The 21,558-nt window shown below is 44.9% G+C and overlaps 1 protein-coding gene and 1 long non-coding RNA gene across 2 annotated transcripts in view; one reads left to right on the top strand and one right to left on the bottom strand.

Moving 5' to 3' along the window:
• The window catches only part of LOC131503068 (uncharacterized), a 58,378-nt gene extending 56,831 nt beyond the window's left edge, over nucleotides 1-1,547 (bottom strand). Inside the window, exon 1 of the long non-coding RNA XR_009257297.1 lies at nucleotides 1,446-1,547. This is a non-coding gene — a long non-coding RNA (uncharacterized LOC131503068). The remainder of the gene's footprint in view (nucleotides 1-1,445) is intronic.
• CXHXorf38 (chromosome X CXorf38 homolog) lies at nucleotides 87-18,079 on the top strand. The gene is made up of 7 exons (XM_058714413.1): nucleotides 87-342; nucleotides 513-647; nucleotides 6,492-6,611; nucleotides 8,484-8,633; nucleotides 9,154-9,333; nucleotides 15,851-16,013; nucleotides 16,463-18,079. The coding sequence occupies exons 1-6, from the start codon at nucleotides 127-129 to the stop codon at nucleotides 16,010-16,012; spliced, it is 963 nt and encodes a 320-aa protein (XP_058570396.1). The 5' UTR covers nucleotides 87-126; the 3' UTR covers nucleotide 16,013; nucleotides 16,463-18,079.
• The last annotated feature ends 3,479 nt before the right edge of the window (nucleotides 18,080-21,558 follow it).

The following is a 21,558-nucleotide window of genomic DNA, read 5'->3' as shown; positions in this document are numbered from 1 at the left end:
CAGGCCGACTGCGCAGCCGCCGCCCACTGCGCAGCCGCCGCCGACGGCGTCTTCCCAGGCTTCCGCGCCTGCGCACTGCCGCCCGCCCCGCCCCTCGCCCCGCTGCCTCCTGGGCTCGAGCGGGACATGGTGCTGTCTGAGCTGGCAGCGCGCCTCAACTGCGCCGAGTACAAGAACTGGGTGAAGGCGGGCCACTGCCTGCTGCTCCTGCGCGGCTGTCTGCAGGGTTTCGTCGCCCGCGAGGTGGTCGCCTTCCACCGCGGCCTGCTCGCCGCCGCCCCCAACCTGGGCCCCCGCGCCACCTGCTGCAGCGGCTCTCGGTGCAGCCCGCGCGCTCGCCAGGTGAGGCCCGGCCCGGGGACCTTGACCGCCGCACCCTATCCCCTGTCCTGGTCCCCGAGCGCGGTGTCCCGAGCCCTCCCTGGGGCGGGGCCGACCGCAACGGTCCTCGTTCACTTGCCCAAAACAGCACCCCTCCGCCCGGGACCCCTTCTCACCGCCGCCCCCTGTAGTTTCAGCCTCAGTGTCAGGTATGCGCAGAGTGGAAACAGGAGATTTTGAAACACCACACCAACAGGAATGGAGACGTCCACTGGGGAAACTGCCGACCGGGCCGGTGGCCCGTCGACGCCTGGGAGGTGGCCAAGGTAAGCACCTGCTCGGGAGGATAGGAGGTGACCCACCAGGTAACTGGTCACTTGAAGCCCAGAGCCTCATAAACAGATGCAGGAGAGAGGAAAGGGTGTTTGATATAGGGTCTAGTGTTTACGAGGTTCAGGGCTGTTGTACTGGATCTAACCTAGGTTAGGGAAGTAGAAGCTTTCTTCTACCTTTCTGCCAACAAGGCAGTTGAGTTTGCTACTGGCTATAAGGAAAATTTCGACAAGAGATGCCGACACCAGATGTAGAGTGAGCATCATGAGCACAGGCCCAGCTAAGGAGTAAAACTTTGAGGAGGTCGCGGTGAGCAGCCAGATAGAAGACTATTAGGCCTGTTTTCAGATCTTTGCACTATGACTTACTAGCTGAGACAATTGGGGAATTTTTAAGAACTTTTTGATGTTTGCCAGAAGCCCTGTAGGGAGTGGGGAGGGGCAACGTCACTTCCTAACACAAATTAATTTTTGCAGTCAATCTACATACTAATTAGCAGCCAGGCACAGGCTTGGTGCCTGGAAAGCAGGGATCAGAGTCCCAGTTCAGCTGCTGCTGTGTGACAGTAGCCCAGCCTCTGTACCCTAACCTCAAAAATGAGGAAGTTGGACTTGATCAGTGGCCACCAGGCTGGTGGCTATTGTGGACCCATAAACCCACCACGTCTACACCCTCTTCCCCATTTTTTTTTTTTTGTTGTTGTTGTTGTTGTTGCCACCATAGACTTGCCAACTTTTACCCAGAAAAGAAAGAAACCCAAAATTCTACCCTTGACTGTGACTGTCCCTTACCTGTTTGGTCTTTGTTGCTGCTTTCATACCCTTGGAATCCTCTTGAAGCCCTTGCCACCTGTTCATGCCCCTTTCTGTTGCTGTCATCAAAAGACCTTCCAGTCCTACCAGAGTATTTATATTCTCTTCCCAGCCACACCCTCCTCTTTTCTCCTCTCTGAACTTGCATGACCCACCCCCAACCCTGATAACACTATAATCTGTTTGTGCTCAGGGGAATAATCTGTTGAGGGAGCTGACTGGTTTCTTTCTTTCTTTCTTTCTTTCTTTCTTTCTTTCTTTCTTTCTTTCTTTCTTTCTTTCTTTCCTTTCTTTCCTTTCTTTCCTTTCTTTCTTTCTTTCCTTCTTTCTTTCATTTATTTTTGAGAGAAACCGAGAGAAAGAGTGTGAACGGGGGAGGGACAGAGAGAAGGAGACACAGAATCCGAAGTGGGCTCCAGGCTCCAAGGTGTCAGCACAGAGCTCAACACAGGGTCCAAAGTCAATGCAAGATCATGACCTGAGTGGAAGTCAGACCCTTAACCGACTGAGGCACCCAGGCTTTTTTTTTCTTTCTTTCTTTCTTTCTTTTTTTTTTTTTTTTTTGAGTTTATTTATTTAGTTTGAGAGAAAGAGCGTGTGGGAAGGGCAGAGGGCTCAAACTCACAAACCATGAGATCATGACCTGAACAGAAATCAGAAGTCAGACGCTTAACCCATTGAGCCACCCAGGCACCCCAAGGTTAGCTGACTGGTATCCCTTTTAGTTCTTGATCACGAGTCCCAACGCTCTGGCCTCGCCTGTGTATAGGGCTCCTGTTTCTGGAGACAGCTGTTGCTGCCTTTCCTTCTGTAAGCTTCCACTCCTCCACCCTCACCCCCAGCTGCTGACTTTTTTCCTGGAGTTGATGCATGCCCTCAGATACATGCTTCTGCATCTTTTTGCCAGACCTATCAGCCTATCTCCATGTGCACCGTCTTCCTTCTGCTAGAGTTGGAAGGGCATCTCTTACCGCCTTGGCTCTCCACTTGTGTGTCAGACCACGTTCCCTCCCACCTACCCACAGACTTTCAGTCTTCAAGTATCCACTCTTTCTCCCTGTCAGCTTAGTCCCATCACCATACAAATAGCTTTAACGTTGCCTCAGTTTATTTAATTTTTTTTTGAAAAAGAAAGAAAAGATTAAACATAGGGTTACCACATGACCTAGCAATTCCACTTCTAGGTTTGTACTGAATGAATTTAGAAATATACATCCACACAAAAACCACACACATTTGTGTGTGAGTGTTCCTAGCAGCACTATTCACGATAGCCGAAATGTGGAAACAACACAAATGTCCATCAGCTGATGAATGGATAAGCAAAATGTGGCCTGTCCATATAATGAGGTGTTACTTAGCCATAAAAGGAATGAAGTTGGTTGAACCTTGAGAACATTATGCCAAGTGAAAGAAGCCAGGCATATATTATATGAAATGTCCAGAATGGGCAGATCTGTAGAGATAAAAGGTTAGTGGTTGCCAGGGCCTGGGGGTAAGAGGGAAGTGATAGCGAATGGAGGTAGAGGGCTTCTCCTTGGGGTGATGAAAATGTTCTAAAACGAACTGGTGATGGTTGCACAACCGTGTGAATATACCAAAAACCACTGGACTGTACGTTTTTTGTATCACGGTGTAACTGACATATGACATTGTATCAGTTTTAGATGTGCAACAGAAGGGTTTGATAGGAGTATGGAGTGATTGGCCACATCACCATACATAGTTACAAAAAGTTTATTTTCTTGTGATGAGAACTTCTAAGATCTGCTGTTGCAGCTACTTTCAAATACAACACAGTATTATTAACTGCAGGCACCATGCAGTACAATACATCCCCAGGACGTATGTATTTTATAATTGGAAGTCAGTTCCCTTCGACCCCCTTCACCTATTTTGCCCGTTCCCACCCCCCACCTCTGAAAACCACCGATCTGTTCTCTGGATCTGTTCTCTGTATCGCTGAGCTTGGGTTTTTGCTTTGGTTTGGTTTAGATTCCACATAGAAGTGGGATCACACAATATTTGTCTTTCTCTGACTTATTTCACTCAGCATAAAGCCCTCAAGATCCATTCACATTGTTGGAAAGAACTGTATGCTTTGAACTGGTGAATTGTATGGTATGTGGATTATATCTCAATAAAGCCGTTTAAAAAAAAAAAGCTTGAATAGATACTTGGAAAATAAAATTTTAAAAGAAAGAAATGCTTCCCTTGAGCCATTCCCTCTAGCACTCTCCCCATCTCTCTGCCTGCCTCCCATGTGCATGCCCAGCAGAGCGTCTCAGAAAGGGTTTTATGCCTGTTGTCTTTCCCTCAGCTCCCGGTCACTCCTCAACCCATTCCACCGTGGCTTCTGCCCCTCCCAGCACACTGCATCTATTTTGTCGGCACACTTGACCTCCAGTTCTCCAGCCTCATCTTTCTTACCTCTCAGGCATTTGGCTCCCCTGGCCACTCTTGAAACAGTTGTGGCTCTGTGACATCATTCTCCCCCACAGGTTTCCTGATCTCTCTCTGGCTCTTCCTCCTCCTCGGCCTCCTCCTGGTCCTCGGTGGACATTTCTCAGGCCTCTTCTGTCCCCCTCCCCCTCTGCTGGTGATATCACCCCGGCCATGGAGTTCACCATTAAAGACTACCCTTATGCTAATGGCTCCCCATTTCGTACCCCTGGCCCTTCCCATATGCAAGTGCGTGCTCGACCCCTCTCCTTATTCCCTCCTGGGGACTTTGTATTTACTCCTCGAGCAGGATTCTTCATCTCTACCACCACCACCCCCCACCCCCACCACCAAACCCACGGCCACACTCCAGCAGCAACTACCTACAACCACCCTCAATTCATCTCTCCCTCTCCACCCCCTTGTTTACACCTGCACAATAGTTTTGGATGCTTTGCTCCATCTCCACGTCACAACTCTCACCTCTCCTGCCTGGCCTCTGGCTGCAGCCTCCATCCCAGTCACCTTTGCTGCTCTGGTCATGTGTGGTCACCTCTGGTCCATTCTCCACACTGCAGGATGTGTGGTGTTCAGGGGTAAATTGGCTTATTTTCTTCCCTTGCCTAAAACCCTCACATGGCTTCCTGATATCCTTCGAATAAACTTCCAAACCCCTTTCCAGAGCCAGTAAAGCCGAGCACAATCTGGCCCGTTTGTTTCTCCAACTTCATCTCCCCCTACTCACTGAACACGCAGTAGAGGATAGTGAGAGGCAAGTAACCAGTGTTTCCCACCACGTGCCTTTGACATCTGGAACACGGTGGCATGCAACACCATTTTAAGAAACTCCTTTCAGTGGCAAGGAGGCAGCAAAGCCTCGCTGTTGGCTTCTAGTTCTGAAGAAAGGGAATAAGTCCTAGAATAAAACGTTAACGTGGGAAAGACAGTTTTATACTGTCAAGAAAATGCCAGCTGGGACATTCCTTGTAATAGAAAAACTATGCCTGGTTTTGAGGCACCTAAGACCCCTTCTTAACTTTGGGATTATCCTCCCAGCAGGAGCTGAAGTGTTTTTTGTTGATGATGGTGGTGGGTTTTTTGGTTTTTTTTTTTTTCCAGTTTTACTGCCCTGCTTTGGCTGTGATAAGTTAACTTCTTTGTAAACATTGTAGCATCCACTATAGACTTTCAGAGGATCAGCAAGTCAGTGGCTGTTAAGACATGAAAAGACAGTGGTACTGGCTACTGTATCTTTTTTTTAAATGTTTATTCATTTTTGAGAGAGAGAGCGAGCGAGCATGAGCAGAGGGGCAGAGAGAAGGGGGGGGGGGGGGGGGGAGAAAAACAGAATCTGAAGCAGGCTCCAGGCTCTGAGCTCTCAACATAGCACACGGGGCTCGAACTCACAAACTGTGAGATCGTGACCTGAGCCAAAGTCCGATGCTTAACCGACTGAGCCAGCCAGGCGTCCCCCAAAGTTCTTAATTGTGTGAGGCTCCAGTGGAGGATTCCACCACCATCAGGAACATAGCCATGACTTTCCTTGGGGTGTGTTGGCACCGACCACAAGCCCTTTCTGTAATACCGTTATGAGCAGCACTATAGGAAATGTGGTTGCCTGCCTACTGAAATGTGTCTGTTTTCAGGAAAATAGGTCTCTTTATTTAGAGTTCTTATTGCAAGTAATTTTGCTTATGTCATCGTTTCTAGTTCCTTGGCAGGAATGTACTCTTGAGCTGCTGAGCTTGGTAAAATTATTGCATTCAGATGTAAATTTGGAACTGTTGCAGGAGAGAAATATGCCCAAGCCTTGCTGTGACACCATTTTGGGGGTCTGTGCCATAAAATCCTACAGAAGGCAAGATCACACTAGAACGAGGCCCTTCTGATATATCTAGTATCTCAAACCCTAGGATCCCATCTGCAACTCTTAGGTAGGTCATGCTCACGTTGCACTATCAGCACGGTAATTGCCAACATTTATGGCCTGTTGGTTTACCGTGTGCCGGACACCGTCCTTCACCTGCATTAACTCATGTAATTCTCACAACATCCTTCGAAGTAGACGAGGACAGTTATCCCCTACTTACCAATGAGGACTCTGAGGGTAAGTAACTCGCCCAGGGTCACCCAAGTTGGCAGGTGGCTGAGGTGGGATGTGAACCTGGCTCTATCACACTCCAAAGCCCAGGCTCACTTGGGAGTAACTATCACTTTTAAATTTTAAATCTTCTTTAACAATTCAGCCACTGAAACCTCAGGAAGGAAAAGAGGGGGGAAAAAAAGGGCTGCTTTCTACCTATGCTTCCTGCTTGTCCACCATTAGGAAAGGACAGTTATGCCAAGTGTTGAAGTATTTCTGATAGCAGAGGGATAGATAGAGCAACGCTTCGGTTATCACACTTGGCCAAGCCTTAGCTCTGACACTCTTTCCCAACCTGTGTTTTGGACTCACGAGGCTCTACCTTGAAACCGCAGTAAGAACATTCCAATCAGCATTTGGGAAACAGGCAAGTAACATTTGCCCACCGGTTCCTAGGGTTGGAGGAGACTCAGGTGTCCCTTGTGCCTCCCCTACTCTAGGCCTTCATGCCCCGAGGACTGGCAGACAAAACAGGCCCTGAGGAATGTGATGCCGTTGCCCTTTTAAGCCTCATCAACTCCTGTGATCACTTCATGATTGATCGAAAGAAAGTCACAGAGGTAAGAGCTGTCACATGTAAAACCATCCAGTGAGGGGCCCCTGGGTGGCTCAGTTGGTTAAGCGTCCAACTTCGGCTCAGGTCATGATCTCACAGTTTGTGGGTTCGAGCCCCACATCATGCTCAGATGCTGACAGGTCAGATCCTGGAGCCTGCTTCAGATGCTCTATCCCCCCCTCTCTCTGCCCCTTCCCCACTCATTCTTTCTCCCTCTCTCTCACTCAAATAAATAAACATTAAAAAATAATAATAAAAATAAAGTCATCCAGTGAGAGTCAGTCGGGTCGGTGCTGTGAAGGGCAGCTGAGAAAGACACCCTGTGGTGCTCAAGCAGCCGTGCGCACACCCACGTAGCAGACGGTCTCTCCCCAGAACAGTGTCGTGCAGGGAAAGTTAGACTTTGGCTCAAGGTTGGCAACACTAAGCGGGCTAGTGGGGCCCACGTCGCATGCACCTTCTGTGTGTCCAAGAACCCCTATGAGAATGCAGGTACGAGACTGGCCCCTGAGTTCTCCCTCATTGAAGTTTCCCAACACCTTGATCTTCTGTTCACTACTAAAATAGATGAGCCACCAATTTCTCTCCCCTGGTCTGCCATAAACAGAAGTCAGGTAATTTTCCATATTAAAAAAAAAAAATAGGGGCGCCTGGCCAGCTCACTCGGTGGAGCATGTGACTCTTGATCTCGAGGTTGTAGGTTCGAGCCACACGTTGGGTGTAAAGATTACTTAAAAAAATAAAACGTTTAAAAAATAAAAAATAATAAAACAGAGAGGAGTGCATCACTCTGTCGGTCATGTGCCAGCATTTGAATCCTGCCCTTCTGAATCTCTTTGGCTAACCCTAACAGACAAGCAGTCTCTGAATAGATCACTATGCTTGTCAGATTTCCTCTGGGGGATTTAGACTTTCTCTGTTTCACCAGAGAAAAGCTCTCGCACATTGATTAGTCTGAGGGTTGTCGAAAAGAGTATACAACGTACCTGGATTATATATAACATATAGAGAAAATGCACGTGTATTTTGCTGGCATGCTAGCAGCTGGAAGAACTGAGAATCTTTCATAATATCAGCAGACAAAAACTGTCACAGTACGAAGTCGACCTCTTCATATCTTTTAGCTAAGAACGTGGAAGACTTTATGTGAATTGTATACTAATACACAATGAGACAGAAGCATTTGTTATACAATATAGGCAAAAGTTGATTTTGTTTTCATCAGACTTGCCACATCAAAACACCCCCTTCGCCCACCTTCCTGGAGCTCCAACAATATTTAAAAGAGTTTTTTGCATTGTCTGCTTCAGCCTTTGGGTATACGTAGAGCCAGTAACCAATTCTCTTGTCTTTGGCAGGTGGTTTTTCTTGTTTGTTTGTTTGTTTGTTTTTGATGAGAGTGGTTTTTTTTGTTTTTGTTTTTTTTTTTAGTTATTTGTTTGTTTTTGAGAGAGAGCGAGAGAGTAGAAAGGCAGAGAGAGAGGGAGACAGGATCCGAAGTGGGCTCTGCGCCGACAGCAGTGAGCCAAATGTGGGGCTTGAACTCACAAACCACGAGATCACAACCTGAGCCCAAGTCGGCTGCTCAAGTGACTGAGCCACCCAGGCACCCTTGGCAGGTGGTTTTAAGTTTAGAGATTTGGGAGGTTGTGTAAGAGATAACCAGCCAGTCACAAGATTTCAAGAGCCGACAATAGTTGTAGGCCTGTTTGTATTTCTCACTCCTTGCTCCAAGTAGCAGGCGGTCAAACATCCCCCTCAAGCCTTGTGGATTTCGTAATTAACAAAGCCTTTCTGCAGTTTTTCTTGGGAAGTCCAGAATTTCCATTTACCCCATCATTTGACTTTGAAACCTTCTTTTTTTGCCTTTCTGTAGGTGATTAGATGTCGTAATGAGATCATGCATTCTTCAGAGATGAAAGTGTCTTCTCTGTGGCTTCGAGATTTTCAGATGAAGATCCAAAATTTTCTGAATGAATTCAAGAATATTCCAGAGATTGTGGCAGCCTATGCCAGAATAGAACAGGTAAAAATCAGATTTAACAGTTCTGGCATAAAGAACTAAGGAGAGGGACACCTGGGTGGCTAAGTTGGTTTAAGTGTCTGACTCTTGATTTCCACTCAGGTCATGATCTTGAGGTTGGTGGCATCGAACCCCACGTCAGGCTCCATGCTATAGCGTGGAGCCTGCTTGGGATTGTCTCTCCCCTTGTCTCTGCCCCTCCCCCGTGCATGCACAGTCTCTCTCTCTCAAAACAAATAAATGAACATTAAAAAAAAAAACAAACTAAGGGAAAAAAGCAACTCCAGTCACTCATTTAGAATTTGAAGTTTGTTAGATTTAAATGAAATTTTAAAATGTAAGCAGGGGGAAAAATGTTGATACGAAATGCGGAATTGTGCTGGGCTTAAGAAGCTTTTCTGTGGTCACAAGATATTACTAAAATGGACACAGTCAAAGAGGTTTAGTTATAAATTCTTTGAGCAATCCGGTGAAACATCTTTTCCATTCCATTATTCATATATTTGTTCGATGATTCAAACAGCTGTTGACATCTGACTGGGCTGTTCACATCCCTGCAGAAGATCAGCTAGATGGATGTGAATATGAAACAGGAGTTTACCTGAGTGAGAGCCAAGTAAATGAAATAGAAGTGGAATTACTAAAGGAGAAACTTCAAGAGATCTATCTTCAAGCACAAGAACAAGACGTGTTGCCTGAAGAGGTAAAAAAAAAAAAAAAAAAAAAAGTATCCTATTCTCTGTGCGAGTAGACCAAAGAAAGGCACCAGGGAGGAAGAGTACCTTGTTTCAACATATTGCCAGTTATGTTTCTGATTTATAAGTCCGATCATTTCCAGAAATGCATGTTCTTTTGACACAGACTAACACAACCTTTAAACAAATATTTTCCCTCAATCAGCAGACATCTGAGTGCCTAATGTGTGCACAGAGTGGCACAACACGGTAAGGGCTCCAACAGGTTTCTGAACAAAAGGCTCTGGGGATTCTCTGCAGGTCGAGAGGGGATTGCAAAAAAAGACTTTGCTAAGAAGATGCTGTTGAGCCAGGACTAGGAGGATCACGTAAGAGTTTGGCAAACTGGCATGAGTGGAAGGGTGTTCTTGGCAGGAGGAACAGCACTTGCAGAGGTATAGAAGAATAACTTGGGCCTGAGCAGTGGTAAGGCCAGCATAGAAGATGTCAGATGCGAGGGCAGTCAGGTAGCTTGAAGCCGTATTTTGAAAGGTTTGTTGTGCTGTTCCAAGGGGCTTGGACCTTATTCCTAAAAAGCAGTAGGGAGCCAATGGGTGTTTTTAGGCCAGAAAGAGTTAATCTAATGGATCCAGTATGGCTTTTAGAAAGTTAACTCATGGTAGTTGGAGGTTGGAGACTTGCAGGATGGTGTCACAGCCATGCGAGGTTGGAGAAAGGACAGAAACTAGAGGTGCGGTGGAGGGGCCGCATTCTGGAGGCATTGCTTGGGTAGAGCTGATGGCTCTTAGTGGATGCTTATATTACTTGGAGTGTGGCATGGGGCTGGAAGGAGGTGGGGAAGGAGGGGGTCAAAGGATCAACAAGGTTTCCAGCGTAGGCCCCTGCAGGCTAATGATGGCCGTAAGTCCTGATAGGGAATACAGGAGAAATGAATCCCCTTTGTTACATGCAAGGTATAAAAAAGCAAACAGTGTTCTCGTAAAATTCAGACGTATTCCAGTACTTGCCGGATTGGAATTTTACATCACCAGGAAATCTTGGACAAATCATTTTTCCTCTCCATTGTACCTTATCCAAGCAAAGTAGTTTTGCTGGTTGCCTCTTTAAACACAGAGTGTTTATTTACTATAAAGTATTTCATTCATTAAGCCGTGCTCCTTACTGGTCCATATGCATATGTTAATCATTCTGACCTTGACCTAGATGATTCATTCAGCCTGGTGAGCTCCTAATTTAGCAGCGGGACCGGGTACCACTGGTTTCTGGATGCTCCCACCCCAGCACAGCATAGGTGTTTACAATGATGAAGAGGACAGTTAAGTCTTGTATTTTCTAAACCCGGGTGTTTTACCTTACTTTATTTTAAAATACCATTAGAACCAGGGGCATCTGGGTGGCTCAGTTGGTTCAGCACCCAACTCTCGATTTCGGTTCGGGTCATGATCTCAAGGTTCGTGGGATCGAGCCCTGTGTTGGGCTCTGCACTGACAGTTTGGAGCCTCCTTGGGATCCTCTCTCTCCATCTCTCTCTCTTCCTCCCCCATTTGTGTGCTTGCCCTCTCTCTCTCTCTCTCTCTCTCTCTCTCTCTCTCTCTCTCTCTCAAAATAAATAAACATAAAAAAATAAAATACCATTAGAACCGGCCCCAATTTTCTTTCTGCTGCTTTTGTTAGAAGCAGTGTAGAACGGAACAAGACAACAATGGGGTTGGAGAGGAGGGGTCAGACTCAAGCTCCTTGAGTGGTCACTAGCTCTGTCTTCTCTCTTGAGAGATCTGTGGTTCTTTTTTTTCTGTGTAACACACAGCAAAATGCATCTGTACAGGAGCACACTCAAGCCAGGAGTCTGTGTAATTTAGAAGCTGGAAGGGAACCTGGCGGTCACCATATCCCCTGCTTTACATGCCAGGCAGCAACCCCAAGGAGCAGGCAGGAACAGATGAGTGTGAGGGTTGGCGCAGGGGTCTCCCTCCTCTGGTCCTGTGTCTTTCCACATGCGGCACTGCAGATGTCGTATCACTGAGGTGCTGGCAGCTGTCAATTCTGAACCCTCATTACCTCTGCTTTACAGAGAGGAAACTGGGGTTGGGTGGCCTGTCCTCTGCATCCCAAAGCCTCTATACAGAATTGATAAATTTGCATTTTTCCTGCTTTTTGTTCAGTAGACCATGGCATTTCTCTTGATATTTCAATTGATCAAAATGTAAGTTAGGATTGATTGGCACATTATCTCAAAGAATTTGAAGGTTGGCTTTCCATGATGCGTGGAACTGATCTCTTTTGAAAGTTCCACACCATACATGGTTATCCACATTCTTTAGGGTGAGCCTCCAAAGTCTGAAGATTTGCTAAGCCAAATGGCAGTGAATTGAAAATGTCATCAACGGCGGCTGACTGTTAATTTCAGCTGAGGTCATGATCTCGCGGTTCATGGGTTTGAGCCCCACATCAGGCTCTGCGCTCACAGCACGGAGCCTGCTTCAGATCCTCTGTGTCCCTCTCTCTGCCCCTCTCCCTCCCTCTCTCAAAAATGAATAAATGTTAAAAAAAAATTTTTTTTAATTCAGCTAAAGCATGTCAAGCGCAGTAAGTGGCTAAAAAACATGTAAGGAATTTGTGCATTCTTTAAAACCATTCCTGATATCTTAAACCCTGGTGAAGGGACCATCTCCACAGAGACCCCTGGGGAGACATAAGCAGAAGGGACAGTGTCAGATGTACCTGACTCAGTCAGAAAAAGGATTGAAATGACCCTTCATTTATTATATTCCCGAAAATACTTACGGAGCATGTACCTACTATGTGCCAGGCACAGTTCTAGAAGCTTGGTGTGCATCAGTGACCAAAACAAAGATCCCCGTAGGGGGAGACAGTAAACAGTCAGTGTAGTAAGCAAACGGTGCTTCTCAGCTTTAGAAGAAGTACTGTGTCAAGCACAGAATGGGGGACGAGGAGTAGCAGAGTGGGGACGAGTATCAGGTTGCAACCGGGTGGTCAGGTTGGCCCCCTGGAAAAGGTGAGGATTAGCCATGTGCACATGTGCAGGGAGAGCCTTCAGGCAGGGGGGACAGCGATGTGAGCAGGATGGCTGGGGTGCGGATAGAGAAAGAAAAGCATGTGAGGAGGTAAGAGAAAGTAAGGCGAAGGAAGCAGGTCATATTGGCCCGTGAGCCATCAGAAGGACGTAGGCTCTTAGTCCTGCGATGGCAGCTGTGGGACAGGAGCAGGGAGACACACAAGGAGGCTCCTGCACTTACCGGGTTCAGACCAGGACAGAAGTGTAGACATGGTATGGTGAGAAGGTGCGCACATGGGGGCACGTAGAGACGTCAAAGACAAGTCCAAGGGTTTGGGATTAAGCAGAAGAATGGGGATGCTAAGCATGTTTTGCCTAGAGCAGCACATGGCACATAGTAGACTGGCTCTTGATAAGTATTTGTGGAATGAATGTACCAGACACAATGCTAAGTTCTTGGAGTAGATTATTTCTTTTTTTATTAAAAAAAATTGTATTTAATGTTTGTTTATTTTTGAGAGACACGGAGCATGAGCAGGGGAGGGGCAGAGAGAGAGGGAGACACAGAATCCGAAGCAGGGTCCAGGCTCTGAGCTGTCAGCGCAGAGCCTGATGTGGGGCTTGAACTCATGAACCTCGAGATCATGACCTGGGCCGCAGTTGGATGCTTCACCAACTGAGCCACCCAGGCGCCCCGGAGTAGATTATTTCTAGTGCTCACAAGAATCCTAGGTGGTGTTGGTAGCCTCATCTTTCATTGGCATATGTGGAAGTGAGATCAGAGAGGTCAAGTGTCTTACCCAAACTTACACAGCTGGTTAAGTGGTAAAGCTGGGCTTCAAAATCCAAGTCTGTCTGACTACATTCCGTGATTTTTCTAGTACTTTCAGTTTTTCCATCTCTATTTTCTCTTCTCCCTTTACATATATACGTGCAGAAGTCTTCCTATTCTTAATTTAAAAAAATTTTTGACTGTGTTTCTGCACCGCCCCCGCCACCCCACCAAACTAAAATAATCACCCCTCTTAAGCACATTTCGAGGGCACAGAGGATCAAGAGGTCACAGCAAAAGAATCACAGTGCCCAAGTCATCCAATGAGAAGGTCTCTGGAGAGGGGGAGGAAGGCCCCCACTCCATCTTGGAGTGTGTGCAGTTCGCAGACCCAGCCAGCGGTGTCATGGGCATCTGATGGGAACCCAGTACCAAGCACAGGCATAAGCGCTAACAGTGCAGTATCCACAGTTACCAACGTGTGCTGGGGGTAATGTCGTCAGTGTGATCTTTCACATTTTTATGGCTTCCAGATTTATTATTTAAAGCCCAGGTAACTTTGAGGAGCAGTAGACTTGTTTCCAGCTGTGTAATAAACAGCCTGTTCCCCTCTACTTAACTAACCTGTCTGGAGATCTCTGGCAGTCTTTAGCTCCTCGCTGGCCCTCCCGGATCCCTGTTCGTCCTAGCCACGAGCCACAGCCAGTCTTCTCCCTCCCTCCCATCCCGCCATCATCCAGCATCTGGCTGTTTCATGTGCCTACATCACAATAACCTGAGTGCGGGCTTAGCTTATGCCCCACATCTACTGCATCAGAATCAATTATGAATTCTCTGGTTACTCCAGCATTATTGCTCCTAACAGAAGACTTGAAATAATATGTTAAAATGTGAAGCATCCATAACTGAAATACTGTATAGTCATTAAAAAAAATAATGAGGCCACTCTTTCTAATCTGCCACAGAAAAAAAACTCGGTTGAGGGACAGCGTCTAGTATGCTGCCATTTGTGTGTTTTAAAATGTGTATGTGTCATAGTTATTGTGAAAAAACTTTTAAATGTGTATGTATACATGTATATATGTGTGCTCACATGTAAGTCTCTGGAAGAAACACAAGAAACTTTGTTGTGGTCCCCTCTGAAGATAGGAGCTGGGTGACTGGGGACAGGGTGGGGAAGAAGACTGACTTTTTACCTTGTTCCCCTGTGTTCATTTTGAATTCTGTACATGTACATTTATTACTATTAAACATACATATATTTTATAAGTATTTAATATACACATAATCAATAGTAATAAATGTGCAGCTCTAAATTCCAAATGAAAGGGCATCATTTTGTTTTAATATTACAGTATACATATATATGTGTGCATACATGTGTGCCCGTGTGTGTGTGTGTGTGTGTGTGTGTGTGTACATACACATATAGAGATAGAGACAGATATATAGCCCTTTCCTACAAATGCAGGAAGTTTTTGTTTTTTTTTCAAATGCAGGAAGTTTTAAAGCAAAAAGAATTAAAAATTTTTTCCCCATTTTTATGAGATGTAATTGACATGCAGCTTAAGGCATACAGCATGATGATTTGACCTACATATACTGTAAAATGGTTACCACGGTAAGTTTAGTTAATATCCATCTGCTCATACAGATACAAACAAAAAATAAGAAAAAAACTTTTCCTGGTGATGCTAACGCTTAGGATTTACTCTTGTAACAAATGTCCTGTATATCACACAGCAGTGTTCGCTGTAATCATCGTGTTGTACATTCCATCCCTAGTACTTTTTTATCTTATAACTAAAGTTTGTTACATTTTGATCCCCTCCCTCCCATTCCCTTTCTGCCCCACGCCATCCCCCCTTCTAGTTACTACAATTCTGATCTCTTGGTCTTTGAGTTTGCTTTTTGGGGCTTTTTTTTTTTTTTTTTTTTTTTTTTTTAAGATTCCACGTATAAATCATACAGTATTTGTCTTTCTCTGACTTCTTTCACTTAGCATAATGCCCTGAAGGTCCATCCACGTTGTCACAAATGCAGGATTTCCTCTTTTTTTATGGCTGAATAATATCCCGTGGTATATATATGTACCACAACTTCTTTATCCATTCATCTATCGATGGATACTTAGGCTGTTTCCACATCTTGGCTGTTGTTAATAATGCTGCTCATGAACATGGGGCTGCAGATATCTCTTCCACATGGTGTTTTCATTTCCTTCAGATATATTCCTAGAAGTAGAATTGCTGGATCTCATGGTAATTCTGTTTAATTTTTTTGAGGAACCTCCATACTGTTCTCCATAGTGGCTACACCAGTTTACATTCCCACCAGCAGTGCACAGGGGGTCCCTTTTGACCACATCTTCACCAGCATCTATTACCTATTGTCTTTTTGATGATGGCCACTCTGACAGGCACATGGTGAGATTTCATTGTGGTTTTGTTTTGCATTTCCCTGATGATTAGTGATGTTGAGCACCTTTTCATGTACCTGTTGTACCTGAGTTGTACGAGTTCTTTATATATTTCGGATGTTGGCCCCTAAAAGCAAAAAAAAAAAAAAAAAAAAAAAAAAACTTGAGACAAGCAGACACCCCTTTGTGTAGCCCCAGAACCAGCTACTGGTGGACACGTGAGCAAGAGACAGTCTTGAAGCTAGTAAGTTTTTCATCAGAATTATAAGCCTGCTATAAAATTTTCTAAGCCATACATTGTGTGGTTTCCTCTTGCAGATCTTAAATCGACTGGAAGTAGTGAAAGAATTTCTGAGAAACAATGAGGATCTTAGAAATGGTCTTACTGAAGATATACAGAAGCTAGACAGCCTCCATCTACAGCATCAAAAACCAGGTTCAAAGGAACCTGGGGCACAGACACCTGAAGGGAAGGCCTGAGGTGAGTTTAGACCTATGAGGTTAAGTAAGGATAGAATAACCTCATCTCTCTGATGCGTGTTCTCTTATGTAAGGCCATAATGAACTCACAATTTAGTCTAACCTGAAGTTTTTCTGTGTCCTTATTATTTGAAAGAAAGGACACTGAGCCCTGCACTCTTTCTAATTGATGGTTCTCACATCTGTGAAGTAATTCAACATAATCTGCCTGTCAGCTGTGTTTAGTCAAATATACCTGACGTCATTGGTCTAGTCTGAAGTAAATCAACTTTCTAACATAATCCAAAAGCACATCAGCCCTAAAATGACACCAGGGATCCCTAGCTCTTCCCTGTGGCATTACTAGCAACTTGTTAATTTCCATAAGAAAAACTTGTTAAAATAACTGTCTTTGGTGTTTTACATTTTTCCTTTCAAATAAAGAAAATTAAACATTTTCTCTTGTTTTAGGCTGCCCTTTGACAAAACCCAGGCATGTTATGTGAAGGTCGGCGTGGCTTCAATCTCAGCCCTTCTTTTCTGTGCAAAAGGAAAAACTTAACAGAGTGCACCACCCAAACAAAAAGGAATTTTTGTTGTCTTTTCTTGGACTTTCCTTTGACTCTTTGGGAATATTTTTTTTAATATTCGTAAGCTTGGTGTTGTGTTATCTGTAACCCACCAAAAAATGTTAGATACTGTTGTGCCAAAACTTGCTGTCACCCAGGGGTTTTTTTTTTGTTTTTTTCTTTTGTTTTTTTTGGTTTATTGGTTTTGCGGGAAGGTTTTTGCTATTCTTCCGATCCTAAACTTAAGCTGCTTAACACAGTAAAGGCTATTTGGCCAGCCCTGGGCGAAGGGTCACAAAGAGTTCTCTGCCAGCTGGCACACAAGCCCTATCCCTACCCCCCTCCTAAAAAAAGTCTCGCTTACGAGGGGTGCCCAAGGGGCAGGCTGTGATGTAAATCCTTCCTTTTTGAAAGAAGGCAAGAAAAGAGATTGCCCGTTTTCTAGCCATTTCCAATTTAGTACAGAACTGTTGCTACCTATTTCTGGTAGCCCCGGGCACTAGGGCAAGGAGGTGGGCCCAGGCTGGTCAGTGGGGACCAGAGAACACAGTGACTTGATTGACCAAAGCAGGCAGAAGGTCCATGCCAGTCTCACAAACGGGAATGTCGGGGATAGCTTCACAGTTACTGACCTGTTTATGGTACTCCTGGGAAAAGTCAACTCCCGTGGCAGTCCCCTCTTTCCACTCATTAATATCCTGAGTGCACAGGGCCTAGCCCTCATGTGCTCCATGAATATTTGTTGACCAAAGGATCCACAGATCGCTTATTCATACACATGAATGTTAGACCATTAACTAAACCAACCTGGTCCTTTGTTATGAGATTTAAGGGTGAAATACCAACATTCTTTTAGAAATTCAAAGGCATCATTTTTCTTTCAGCAGATTGACAGATTCATTTGTACTTCCTCTATCCCCAAAAGTCATCTACTTCTGACTTTATCCTGTCTGTTTCCTAAACTGCAAAACCACTGTCCAGTCATATGCAGTGGTCCGGGGGATCAGCCTCACCCTTCCCTACCTCTGCTCCTGTTCAAAGCCAGCAGTGCCTAACTGGGCCATGTCACCTCTTGACCTTCAGGAACAGAATTGCCTCATTCCCTGCTTCCTGGAGGAGATGCTTCCACTCCAACCCCAAATGAAGCCATCCTCCTTTGCTTACTGAGCTGCCCATCAAGGATGTGACCCTGTAGGGGCACCTGGGTGGCTCAGTCAGTTAAGTGTCCGACTCTTGATTTTGACTCAGGTCATGATCTTGTGGTTCGTGGGTTGGAACCCCACACTGGGCCCCACACTGACAACTGATAGTGTGGAGCCTGCTTACAATTCTCTCTCCCCCCTTCCTTGCTAGTGCACGCTGTCTCAAAATAAATAAATAAACATTAAAAAAAAAAAAAAAGGATGTGGTCTCTAGAGAATGGGGAGAGGGTGAGGTGTATTTGGTATATTTTTATATTAAAATGAGTGTAATATAATGCTGTAAACCCTGGATAAATACAAACGTGCCTGTAACTTAACTATTTGGTCTTGAATCATACATTTTCTTTCTCCCTTCATTTCATGCAGCTCCTTTGGAAGACATCAACAGTAAAGTAAGAATTTTCATTCATCTCACAACTATCCCCAAACTAAGAAGTTTGCTGAAACATTTCCTAGCTTCTAGATACAAGGTACAAGAGTTGGGATCAAATTAAATTTTGAGTCCCTAACCAATTTAAGACCTGATTTCTAACTTTAGGAACTTAGGGTTATGAACACTTTCATTTCATGCCCCTTGTATCTAGTTAGCTTTTCCTTCTCTCTCCAACATTTATCACGTGTCAGCCACGTGTCAGCCACGGGTCAGGCCCTGGAAGAGATGCAAATGTGAGGATTCATAGGGTGTGGACAATGGTATACATGCTGTCCTCTCTGGATTTATTGTCTGCTCTGATAAATTCAAGATACTGTTCAGAAAAACATTATGCTGGCAACGTTTAATTACACTGAAATTGAAGAAAGGAAGACATGCCCAGAGAGAGCTTTAAAGCAAATGTAGCGTGTACAGGGACATCAACCTGTGGGCCTCTCTACGGATCTGTGCGCGCGGCACAGGATGTGCACAAAAGGGCGCTCACAGCGGCGTTGGCAGCCAGCCATCGAGATGACGGGTTAAATCCCAGCACATCCATGCTACAGAGCATTATGCAGTTGCTAAGAAGTATAAACTAATGCTGCAATGCAGTAACGTGGAATGCTCTCGAACACCTACTAAATAGAAAAGCAGAATGTTTAACAATGCGTGGCATGCTGTTAAACTATTTGTATCTTTCAACAAAAGGTCTTGAAAGTTGTGTGCTTTTCCCAAGCTCTTTTGCAGTGTTAGCTCTGTGAAAGGAACTGGGGTTGAGTGGGGTAGTTAGAAATCTGGCTTTCCTGCTCTTCGCATACCCCTGCATGAAATTTTTGCAACAAACATGGACTCCTGGTATTTTGAAAGTTTTTAAGTACAGTTTTTCATTTCAAGACAATAAAGAGGCGTAAACAATATAAATTCAAACTGCCATGACTTATGTGTTACGTTTCCCGGAATATGTTGTAGCCTCCATTTTTGTGGGGGTCAGCTTCACCTCCAGGGGCACTTGTGAGGCATCAGGGTCCAGAGAAGCCCAGGAAGTGGTCTCCTTTCCACACGGGGCTGTTTCATCTCGGAATGCCTGGTTTTCGTCCAGCAATATGATTTACTCTCTCAGCCTCTCCCTGGGACACGATATGTGGAAAGACTCAGAGGAGAGAAATCATTTCAGCATTATGGTTGCAAAGGTGAGGTAGTTCTTTGGATTTTAGCCCGTTTTTTGCCAGGGAGCTCAGAGGACCTAAGGGGAAAGACATTACTTATTAAACTCAGTATAAAACACGAATTCTGGGAAATAACCAAAGTGTGTCCGTAACAAAAACTTCTGGAAAAATAGCTCTGCCAATTCAGAAAATGTTAATGGCTTCATAAGTAGTGGAAGAGATCTGTAGACAGGTTAAATTGCCAGGGCCAGAAAGGATTGTTTGAGAGTTTGGGGAAGATTATGAAATGATTGTTACCCTAAGGTTTAAAATTTTATTTTTTATTTTTTTTTTAAGTAGGCTTCATGCCCAGCCTGGAGCTCAATGTGGGGTTTGAACTCACAACCCTGAGATCAAGATCTGAGCTGAGATCAAGAATTGGACACTCAACCAACTCAGCCACCCAGGCGCCCTGAAATGCTCATTTCTATTAAAGTGTTAGTCACTTAATATGGCTTGAAACATGAATATCTTAGGCGACAAAGGGTTACGTGTTGGGTGGGCATACTGCAAATTAGATCCTGTAAGTGGAGCATTGCCTTAGAGTAGGAGGCGTTGCAATCTTTTGGATTTTTTCTCTAATCATTTTGCCCTCTAAATTATAAACGTTGTAAAGTGATAGGAAATTATCAGTAAGGATTATTACCTACTTTTCTCTTACCAGGTTAATTAGAAACCTACCTGCCTTTTATTGGAATATACTCAAATTACAAAATACATGTTGTAAGACAGATCTAAAAATATATTAATTCCTACTCAGACATTAGTGAAGGGGAAAATTCCTTTAAAGTTTTAATAAAAATCTTGAAAGAAGGTTATGACCCACTTCAAAACTTTCAGAACTGGTTTCTATTATTACATTATAGTCTGAACTATCTAAAATACTATCTTCCAGAGACTTCTTTCCTGATTCTCAAACCCATGCTCTCTGATATGTGCATGTTAGTTACAACCACAAAACTGTAAACTGAGCATTTTGTGACATCTTTGGGGGAAGGTGGGTGCTGACCTGACATGCTTTATTACCTTCCACTGACTTTCAGAAAGGCGTGAGGATTTTTATTTCAGAACCATATGTGGTAGCTAGCCTCCAAGATGGTCCCCAAAGATCCCTGCCTCCTGGTATTCCCACCCTTGTATTTTCCTCCCACAGTGTACCAGAAATGGGCCAACAGGACACAGCTGAAGTGATTGTGTGTCACTTCCCAGATTACGCTACAAAAGACCATGGCTATCTTGGGCTTTCTCTCTCTTGGAATACGTGGAGGGAAGCCCTGTCATGAGCAGCCCTGTGGCCCCCATGCCAAGGAACTGAATGAAACCTGCAAACAACTGCGTGAGTGAGCTTGGAAATGGATCCGCCAGCCCAAGGCAAGTCCAGAGACTGCAGCCCCAGCCGACAACTGAGAGATCCTGAGCCGGAAACACGCAGCTAAGCCACTCCCAGATTCCTGACCCTCAGAAATCGTGAGGTAGTATTTGTTGTTTTAAGCTAAGTTTTGGGTGATTTGTTACTGATACACAATAGTTTTCCAGAGTTTGTTCTCCCCCTGAATGCAGAGTGTGAAATGCAGAAACTGCCTACAAAAAGGACTACTGCTTAGATGCCACAGAAGATAAAGGGGGGGTGGGGGCGCCTGGGTGCCTCAGTCAGTTGAGCATCAGACTCTTTGATCTCAGCTCAAGTCGTGATCCCGGGGTCATGGATTGAGCCCTGTGTCGGGCTCCGTGCTGAGCGTAGAGCCTGCTTAAGACTCTCTCTCTCCCTCTGCCCCTCTCCCCAGCTTGCACTCTCTAAAATAAAAAAATAATGATTTTTAAAAAAGAAGATAAAGGGGAATCTTCCAGAGTTCCACTAATGTTGTGCCTGTCTTGTCCAAGACCTGAGGTCTTCAGAACCTTTGAGTGAGTTGTCTTCAGTTTCTTTACATTTGAAATCTTTAACCAAAGTAAGGTTTAAATAGTCTTCACCCAGCAGACCACTCTGGAACTTCCTGCATCTTCCAGAGGCCAGAGATTCAGGGTCAAATCCTAGAGGGTAGCCTCTGCTGCAGAGGTAGTGGCCTCACATCCACATCCCCACCCTTCTCTTTCCCCACTTCATGCAACCTGGTTTGGCAAGTTCTTAGTACCCATGGGATTCCTAGGGGAACACGGGGCTAATACTGTTGACCACTGA

The sequence above is a fragment of the Neofelis nebulosa genome, chromosome X (assembly GCF_028018385.1).
Source record: "Neofelis nebulosa isolate mNeoNeb1 chromosome X, mNeoNeb1.pri, whole genome shotgun sequence".
Taxonomy (NCBI): Eukaryota; Metazoa; Chordata; class Mammalia; order Carnivora; family Felidae; genus Neofelis; species Neofelis nebulosa.
The sequence above is the reverse complement of the archived record's forward strand: the minus strand, read 5'-3'. Positions and strand labels throughout refer to the sequence as shown.